Raw genomic sequence first — 10,351 nt, 5'->3', positions numbered from 1 at the left:
AATTGCTTTATGGTCATGTTCAGTGGTCGGGCATGTTGGAGGTGTAGTGTTCTATGTATAGATAAAAGAATCGTATTCCGGTCAGAGAAGTTGGAGACTGTATAGGAAATTTGCCAGCAGAGTACATAAAAGACACCAAACACTTGGTTAAAATACTGAAAATCTAAGCGTTTAATATAGACATCATGTTAAATGTGCTTTTCGTATACAGGGGCTGAGTAGAAGTCCAAAAAAACTCAGAAGTTGGTCTTGGAAATTGTAACAAAAAAAATACTACACCAGAATATTTTGAATATACAGCAGGAAAAGACCTGGAAACAGAAGATCTTATTTTTAAAGAGAATCTGTCTGGTTTGCCTTTACCCAGCACTGCTGCTGGCGGCTGACTTTAGGGATTGGTGCTCATTCCGGAACAGGCCTGTCCCCAAGTGCTGCAGAGCGTTTTTCTGTCCCAGAACTGGCATCACTTTCCAGAATTAGTCCATGGCAGTCACCAGAGAGGAACTTTGGCTAAGCCAGGAACACAGCTGCTCCGATACCATCAACTAATTCTGTTGGAGGACAGTGTCTACGAGGACATGAGGGATGAAGTACCACTATCAAAGCACAAATTTTGTGTGGATTGGTCACAGGAAAGTCACACTGAAAGTAGAATTGTTAGTTTACTTGTAAGACACAATCAATTAACAGTGAACAGGACCAAAGAGTTCTTGTGTCACCCCCTCAGACCCCACTAATGAGAGCAGGATGGGGCACTAGTAGAGCTGTACATGCACCCACTTTTCATATCCATAGTCCAGAGGACAGCTCTTATGACCTGTAGTTGATTTTGTTGTATTTTGCCTTCACTAGCACATTATTAAGGTCTATGTGACCCCTCGTTCCTAAAACTTGATGGAATTATTGCCTGTTACACAGGGAAGAATAACCACTCTATATACAGCAATAAGGCCAGACAGGTTCCCCCTTAACCTGGACTGTAACAGCTGGCAGTCTATCGTATGACGGGTGACTCCAGAGGACATGCAGTCCCTCCATCTATATACAGGGCAGTTGTGAGGCACAGAAATCCGGGGAAGGAGAAAGGGTTCACTCAGGGTCCCAGGCGTCGCTCCACGATGTCCCCTGCTCTCTGGTGTCTGACTTCCAGGTGTTTGTTTTGAACCTTCTCGAAGTGCTGAAGTAGCTCACTGTAGTCTATCCTCACCGAGCCGTCCTTGGGGGATGTTTGGGCAGCTGCTTCGCTTTGCCTGTGAAAAGGAGAGTCATTTCTAGTACTCAAAATCAGAGAGGATGCAATCACTGCCCAGAGACCTTACAATATGTGAAAAGCCCCACACTCTGCAACACGTTCTAGCATCAATGTGGGTACAATATGGGCAGCATCTAAAGGGTCAATCACATGGCTGCAGAACATTGCACATTCATAAACACAAGTGAACAAAATGGTTAACATTTGTATTTCTGTACTTACTTAGTAAAACCCTTTTCTTGGAGTCAATGGAGGGACACAGCAATTTAAAATGTTTACGTTTTTCTGCTGCCTGCAGGTATAGTGGACACTGGCAAACAAAAAAACTGTGGGTCAGCACAGGATAGCCCACCTACTCCCCAACAGTGCTGTATCTTGGCCTAGGCCAACAAGGCCCAGGCCTAGGGCAGCACTTTGCAGGGGGTGGTGAGACATGTGTCCTGCAATGGACTCAAAGCTCTAGCTCTGCCAAGTGGCTTTTTTTGCTTAGAATAAAGATCACGATCCACTCACAATTCTCAACGTAACATCATCCTTCACATTAATAAAAAAAAAAAAAAAAAAATTGGGCTAACTTTCCTGTTTAGTTTTTCTCTTAATTCATTGAAGTGTATTTTTTCCCAAAAAACTGTGTTTTAAAGACCGCTGCGCAAATACAGTTTGACATAAAATATTGCAACAACCATTTTATTCTCTAGGGGTCTCTGCTATATAAAGAAAAAAAAATATTATATATATATATATATATATATAAAAAATAATGTTTGGGGGATCGAAGTAATTTTCTAGCAAAAAAAAAAAAAAAAAAAATTATGGGATTTTGGACTTACTGTAAAATTCATTTCTCTGATGTTCATTGACAGACACAGCTCCTGATCTTCTTAACCATCAGGTTATACTGTCCTGTACAGGAGTAAGACACTAGGCAGAAAAAAGTATGGCTGGGCCTATGGGATATACTCCCTCTCTCTGCTACAGGTACTCAGTTTTGTTACAAGCAGTGTCAGAAGAATTACAACTCCACAGAGGGGTCGTGCTGTGTCCGTCAATGAACATCAGAGAAATGGATTTTATGGTAAGTTAAAAATCCCATTTTCTCTTTCATTCACTGACAGACACAGCTCCCGATCTTTTTAACCATTGGGATGTCCCAAAGCAGTGTTAAACATGAGGGGAGGGAACAACAAAAAAGAAATCCCCAAGGCTAAACTATAGCCAACAAGATAAACAGGAGGTCAACCAAAACAACTGGAGCCCACCTTAAACCCCCCCCCCGCAGATGCTAACACATCCACTTTATAGAACTTTGTGAAAGTGTGCACTGACGACCAGGTGGCCGCCTTGCAAACCTTCCGTCACCTGGTGACGGAAGGCCCAGGAGGCACTGAGTGCCCGAGTAGAGTGCGCCTTGACAAGGAAAAGGAGGAACATGAGCCTTGATGGAATAGGCCTGAATGACCGTCTGTTTGATCCATCTGGAAATGGTCGCAGAGGAAGCGGACAACCCTTTCCAAGGCCCATCCGTGAGCACAAATAGTGAGTCTGATTTCCTAAAAGACTCCGTAGCTGCAAGGTACACCCTAATTGCCCGGACCAAATCCAAGGCATGCAAGGTAATTTCCTACAGATGTTTTGGCCTGGGATACAGAGATGGAAACACAATGTCTTCATTCAAATCAAAATCAGAGACAACCTTCGGAAGGAACGATAGGGGCGAAGAACCACCTTATCTCTGTGAACCACCAAGTAAGGTAAACCACAGGATAACACCGCCAGTTCCGACATCTGTGCGCAGAGGTGATATAGCCACCAAAAAGGCCACCTTCTGGGCCAGCGTAAGCAGGGGAATCTCCCAATGATTCATAAAAGGAGTCTTCTGGAGGACTGAGCGCACTAAACTGAGGTCCCAATGCAGTAACGGAGACTGCACTGGAAGAGCCAAGAGCTGAACTCCCTGAAGAAAAGTACGCACCAGGGAATGTGTAGCCAAGGGCTGCCAAAAGAAGACCGCCAAGGCCGACACCTGGCCCTTGATAGTACTCAAGGCCAGTTTCTGCTCAACCCCCCGATGAAGGAAGGCCAAGATCCGAGCCACCAAAAGAGAGCGAGGATGAACCCCAAGAGACTCACACCATGCAATGTACGTCTTCCACGTACGATGGTAGATCTTCCTAGAAGTAGATTTCCTGGCTTTTAACAGCGTTGGAATCACCGACTCAGACAAACCTCTATCCTTCAGCACCTGGCATTTAACAGCCAAGCCGTCAAAGCCAGTGATTGCGAAGCAGGATGGAAGATTGGCCCTTAGGACAGCAGATCTTCTCTCAGAGGAAGCTTCCAAGAAACTTCGGCGACCAGCCGCACCAGATTGGCATACCAAGCCTGGCGAGGCCAGTCCGGGGCCACTAAGATGACTGGAATCCCTTCTGCCTTGATCCTGCGTAGAAGTCTTGGCAGAAGCTTGAGAGGAGGGAAGGCGTAAAATCGGACGATACTGACCCCACAGGGCCACCAGCGCATCCCTGGCATCCGCCAGAGGATCCCCTGATCGGGCCACAAACCTCTGCACCTGTCGAGCCGAGACGCCAACAGATCTACCTCGGAGATGCCCCACCGGAGACACAACTGATGAAACGCCTCCGGATGAAGAGACCACTCCCCTTGGTGCAACGCCTGCCGACTAAGATAATCCGCCTGCCAGTTTTCCACCCCAGGAAGGGGCCCAACTTAGAATTCCGACTACCTCCAGAGCCACCAGGACACTTCTTGTGCCCCCCTGGTAATTGACATAAGCCACAGCCGTGGCATTGTCCGATTGAATGCGCACCTGCCATCCCTGAAGACGATCTGTCCAATGTTCCAGGCACAGTCTGATCGCTTGGAGTTCCAGGACATTGATTGGTAGTCTGGACACTTCTAGTGTCCAGACTCACTGAGCAGAAATTTTGCCAAGGATGCCTCCCCACCCGGACAGGCTGGCATCCGTGGTGACCACTGTCCAATACAAGGGGAGGAAGGATTTGCCCAGCCAAAGCGCCGGAGAAGGAAGCCACCATATCAGAGAGACTTTCGTTTGCCGGCTCAGCCGGATCTGATTGTCCAGAGATTGCAGATTTTTGTTCCATTTGCACAGAATCTCCCTTTGCAGGGACCTCGTATGAAACTGTGCAAAGAGAACCGCCTCGAAGGTAGATATTATCAGGCCCAGGACCCACATGCAAGTCCAGAGGGATGACCATCTGCTGGACATCCTGAAGACAATCCGTCCAATGTTCTAGGCACAGTCTGATCGCTCGGAGTACCAAGACATTGATCGGTAGTCTTGACTCTTTCAGTGTCCAGACCCCCTGAGCAGAAATTTTCTTGAGGACGCCTCCCCAGCCGGACAGGCTGGCATCCGTGGCGACCACTGTCCAATACAAGGAGAGGAAGGATTTGCTGAGCCGAAGTGCTGAAGCCACCATATCAGGGACTATTTTGTTCCCCAGCTAAGCCGGATCCAATTGCCCAGAGACTGCGGATTTTTGTCCCATTTGCACAGAATCCCCCTTTGCAGGGACCTTGTATGGAACTGTGCAAACGGAACCGCCTCGAAGGCAGACATTATCAGGCCCAGCACCCACATGCAAAAGTCCAGAGGGATGACCATCTGCTGGACAGCAGGAGACGAATTGCAGCTTGCAGTTTCTGGAGTTCGTCCAGAGGAAGGAGCACTCTGGCTAAGGCCGAGTCCAAAATCAGACGCAGATAGTCCAGATTTATGGAAGGAACCAGAGCAGATTTCTGAAAATTCAGAATCCAGCCGATCTACAGGTTTTCCACCAGAGCAGTAGGAGACTCTGCTCGCAGAAAGAGGTCGTCCAAGTAGCCCAGTACTGTGATCCCCCATTGGTGTAACAATGCTAGCACCGGGGCTAACACTTTTGTGAAGACCCGAGTAGCAAGGCGAGACCAAAGGGTAACACCACAAACTGATAAAAAAAAATCCCCCTGATGCAGGGATGCCATCACCGTGTGAATAGACTCCATTCTGAACTTCTGCACCTGTACAAAGCAGTTCAGTACCTTGAGGTCCAGAATTGGACGCACCTTGCCTTCTTACTGGGAACTGTAAACAGGTTTGAGTAAAACCCCTGAAAACGTTCCGATGTCGGAACAGAGACAATCACTCCTTTAAGTAACAGGTGTTGCACCGCCCCAAAAAGACCCTATAAGCGGACGGGGACAGGTGCAAGTTGGAAGGAAAGAACCTTTCCAGAGGGTAAGAACGAAACCCGATCTTGTAGCCGGGCCGTGGACACACTAGTCTTTTACCAGGGAAGTCCATGGGTCCGGAAACCAGCGTAGATGTCCCCCCACTCCCGATCAGGGTGAGGGCGCACGTTCATGCTGAAGAAGCCTTGTGTGCGGGTCTGGAGAAGCCCGCTCTTGACTTGCCAGACCAAGTTCGCTTGGATCCACCAGAGGAGGCCCTGAAAGGCTTTGATCCCTTGTCAGTCACCCCTGAGGGACGAAAAATCTTCTTATGAGACGAGAAGGAGGGCCCATGTCTACAACGAGGGTCCATGCCCTTACTAGCCTGCGGCAGAAGAAAGGTACTCTTCCCCCCTCTGAGACCCTAAATGGTGTCATCCATGGTAGCTCCAAACAGGCAATCTCCTAGAAAAGAAAGATCAGTCAAGGCCTTTTTAGAAGTCTGGTCCGCAGACCAGCATTTGAGCCAAAAAATAAGCTGAAGGACCACTGCTGAAACAGAGAGCCTAGTGACTAGGAGCCGCATCCAAAGAGGCATTATAGAAAAAATGCAGCTCCTGGACCAACTGGTCCGACAGCTCAGCAAAGGCGGGGGGGGCCTCAGCGCCGAACCAGCCACAGTGTACATATTGCGGGCCACAGCCTCCACCTTCTTGTCAGCCGGGTCCTTAAAGGCCAGGGATTCTTCAACCGGAATCATGGTTGCCTTGTTCAATCTGGAGACCAGAGGGCCCACCACTGGTGGAACAGTCCATTTTTTAAGAAGGGACTTCTCATAGAGGTAGCGAATAGCAAATCGCTTAGGGAACACAAGGGGAAGTTTTGGTTTTTCCCACTCCTTAGCGACAATTCTGTCAAAATAGGAGGGGAAAGGAAACCCCATTTGCCGCTCTGGATGGCTTGTGAGGGCCAAAGGGAACAGACGCCTCTGTCACAGCTTCAGCTGTGTCCTCCATTTTTAAGGTCTCCGCACAAATCCGAGCATCCGGTAGCGCCTTATCGTGCACGGCTACAGGAGTGGAGGAATCAACCTAACTATCTGAGGACTCAGGGCGGGTGGTCGCAGACGCAGGCAGAGTGAACCACGTACACAGCGGCCGAAGCAGATTCAGGATCTGAGGAGAAAAATGAGGCAGGGGAAGGTGGGGGGCGCTTTTTGCAAGCCCATCGCCCAAAAAACACCTCCAAGCGGGTCACAAAGGACTCCAGGACCGCCATCAATGGATGGTTGGGACCCAGAGGGCCCTGCAGTCTCTGAGAGGTGATCAAGTGGGGAATGTGCTCCAAGGACTCCTTGAGTCAATAGGGGGACCCCACAAAAAAGGTGTAAAAAAAACACTGCTAAAGGGACACCTCCACCGCTCCGGTAGCATCACCCGGTCGCCAGTAAAAGAACACCTAATCGATCCACAGCAGAGAGGGAGAGGACCCCACCAGACTCACCACCCAGCAGAAACAGGCACTTGCAGCCACCAGGATAATCTGCACTCCACGTGCGGCGATTAGGAAATGAAAAGATCCAGGAGTTAGCACCAGGGGGTGGAGGAGGGGCTCCCACCACCAAAATCGCCGCCCAGAGGGCTCTACTGTCATAGCCATTGCTATTTTCAATGGCAAACTACCGCAAAATGTCCGCCGGACTACACAAACATGGCTGCCATGCATTGAGCAAACAGGCTACAAGAAAATGATGGCCCCATGCAGCACCACAAGGCTCCCGGGGACCCAGGAGGGATCCCTAGGCCTCAGAAAATGGCACAGACAGGAGGGGGGGGGGCCTGTCAGGAGCCCCCACCAGGTACAGCCCCTTCCCCCCACAGTCGATCGCCTGGACGCTGGCAGCGCACCCCCCCCCTTGCCAGCATAGCACCCTGCCCCCACCCCAGGAAGTGGACCAGGCCATCCCACAACCCCAGTGAAGGAGGGGGGATGAGGATGGGGGCGAGATTGGCCCACAGGGACCACCAGACCGTTGAGGGGGGTGCCTAATGGGAAGGAGAGGAACCCAGGGGTCCTACCATCCCACGGAAGTGCCCACGTCCACCTCAAAAGCCTCCAGGGGGAGAGGGGGGGACAGTTGCTTACCATACCAGGAACCAGACGGGCACCACTCCAGACAGAACCTCCTCTCCATCAAGATAGAGGGGCTGTCGGCAAGAAGGAACGCTGCGACTCAGGCCGAGACCCGGTCGTATGTGACCTTGCGAGACGTTTAACTCGCAGGTCAGCTCCCGTCGGGTAGGGCTATGTCGTGGCCGACCAAGTGTGGAGCTGAGGTCTGTGTGTGCTTGCTGTCCAGACCAGGGTAACCACTGGATCTAGATTATTCAGTCCATCTCCCAGCCCGACTGTTGATTGTAGATCTCACAGGAAAAAAGCAAAGATAAAAAAAATCTATCTATCTAAAAAGAAAAGATTTGCCAGGACCAGAGATCCCAGCGAGGGACTAGGTCCTTACTCCTGCGTAGGCAGAAAAGAAAACTGAGTACCTATAGCAGAAAGAGGGAGTATACCACCTGGGACTGGGACCGGCGTAGCCAGATTCTTTTTCTGTCTAGTGTCCTACTCCTGTAGGGGGCAGTATAACCTAATGGTTAAGAAGATCAGGAGCTATGTCCCTCAATAAACAAAAGAGAAATATTGATTTTAACTTTTAAGGAACAAGTGTCAGAAAAAGGCTTAGTCTTTAGGTGGCTGACTTCATTTGCAGACTGAAGTTTATCCCTTTGATGAAGAACAGAAGATACAATGTTTCTTTTTCTCTCTCTTTCAGTGCATGTTGTTGACAAACACTGCCAGCTGATTTAAAAAAAAAAAAAAAAAAAATTGACAGTTGTGAGCAGGGAATAGTTCTGCACTTGTTACATGAATCATGGAAATGCCAGATTAAGATCGTGAGGGGGGGTTGAATCGAGATCGCAATTTTTTATTTTTTAACGAATAATCGTGCAGCTCTAATAGCCATGATCCTGGTATAAGCACTTGCTGACAGGACGTTTTTATATGTACCTCGGTCAGCAGGTGATTACAGTGTATATAAAGCCCAAATTTACAGAGACAGACTGACTTGGAATGAGCTCCAAGATTAATTCAGTTGGTCAGGATACGGACGGTGGCTCTAACTTTTGAGAACATACTTTAGATTAGCCCTAACCTGATATTCAGGTTTCTATGAATCCTCCTTAGGATGCTCAGGAAGACCCAGGCTCTATAATAAATGTAGGGACAGGAGTGAAATAAGAATCATCATTGACAACTTGGGGTGAAAGTACGACTCCACCATTCCTCTCTCTCAACTCCCTGCGGTATGTGCAGCACTTACCCTGACCGCATGAGCTGAGGGTTTGGGACGCATTGTAGACGGTGTGATAGCAGCTGGAAGGCGCTACTTTGTGGTAACAGCATCAGAAGTCCATACAGTGCTCTGATCAGATATGGGTGATTCTCCACATCCAGAAGCTGCAAGCGGAGATCTGAGGGGGAAAAGAAAAATATACAGCATATCTACTAACTGTCAGGTGGAGAGCATATGGTGTGACATTGAGAATGAGGAGAACGGGACAGGTCTGAAAAAACATGCCAACAATGACCTCTCAGAAAAAAAAGATCTAGGGAAAAGTCCAAGGAACGTTTCCCTAAAATCGGAGTTATCGCTTTCTCCTCCCTGCCCTTTCTCATCCTCACCCTTCTCCTCCCTTCCCTTTTCCATCATCTCCTTCTCCCTGACTTTTGTCATCCTTCTCCCTGTCCTTGGATGTGTTATACACACTACTCCCTATGATCCTCCATACTGTGGATGACCTGACATGTCCGCTGCACACCAACTCTTCTCTGTACAGGCACGCAGCCATCTAATCATTTCTGCTCCATTTCCCAGCCAACGTGCTGGAAGCTGTGTGTTATTAGGACATGTGTAGGGGGAAAAGCTTCCAACATACGGATACACAGAGCCGCGGGGGGACTCCAAACATAAGAATACACAGACACGGAGAGAAAGAACCTATATGCATATCAGTGGCAAGAGCTCCCTTCATACAAATACACAGACATGGGGAGAGGTCCCATCATGCAGACCCGGGGGAGTGCTTCCATCATACAGATATGCAGACCTGGGTGAGAGCTTCCGTCATACAGATATGCAGACACGGGGGAGAGCCTCCATCATACAGATATACAGACCCAGGGGAGAGCTCCCATCATACAGATATACAGACCCAGGGGAGAGCTCCCATCATACAGATATACAGACCCAGGGGAGAGCTCCCATCATACAGATATACAGACCCAGGGGAGAGCTCCCATCATACAGATATACAGACCTGGGGGAGAGCTCCCATCATAAAGATATACAGACTCGTGGGAGAGCTCCCATCATACAGACCCGGGGGAGAGCTCCCATCATAAAGATATACAGACAAGGGGGAGAGTTCCCATCATACAGATATGAAGACCTGGGTAAAAGCTCCCATCATACAAATATACAGACCCTGGAGAAGAGCTCCCATCATACAGATATAAAGACCCAGGGGAGAGCTCCTATCATAAAGATATACAGACAAGGGGGGGAGCTCCTATCATACAGATATAAAGACCCGGGGGAGAGCTCCTATCATAAAGATATACAGACAAGGGGGGAGCTCCTATCATACAGATATACAGACCCGGGGGAGAGCTCCCATCATACACATATACAAATCTGGGTAAGAGCTCCCATCATACAGAGATACAGACAAGGGGAAGAGCTCCTATCATAAAAACCCAGGGGAGAGTTCCCATCATGCAGACCCGGGGGAGAGCTCCCATCATACAGATATACAGACAAGGGAAAGAGCTCCCATCATACAG

The 10,351-nt window shown here is 49.0% G+C and overlaps 1 protein-coding gene across 1 annotated transcript in view; it reads right to left on the bottom strand.

Annotated features, from left to right (window-relative positions):
• Nucleotides 1-542: 542 nt before the first annotated feature.
• The window catches only part of VAC14 (VAC14 component of PIKFYVE complex), a 79,507-nt gene continuing 69,698 nt past the window's right edge, over nucleotides 543-10,351 (bottom strand). The window contains exons 18-19 of the mRNA XM_082269664.1: nucleotides 8,829-8,979; nucleotides 543-1,250 (exon numbers count right to left, since the gene is read on the bottom strand). Of these exons, the coding sequence (XP_082125790.1) occupies nucleotides 1,094-1,250; nucleotides 8,829-8,979 (308 nt within the window). The 3' untranslated portion in view covers nucleotides 543-1,093. The remainder of the gene's footprint in view (nucleotides 1,251-8,828; nucleotides 8,980-10,351) is intronic.

This window comes from Pelophylax lessonae (assembly GCF_965119305.1).
Source record: "Pelophylax lessonae genome assembly, chromosome: 10".
NCBI lineage: Eukaryota > Metazoa > Chordata > Amphibia > Anura > Ranidae > Pelophylax > Pelophylax lessonae.
This window is presented reverse-complemented; position numbering and strand designations above follow the sequence as displayed.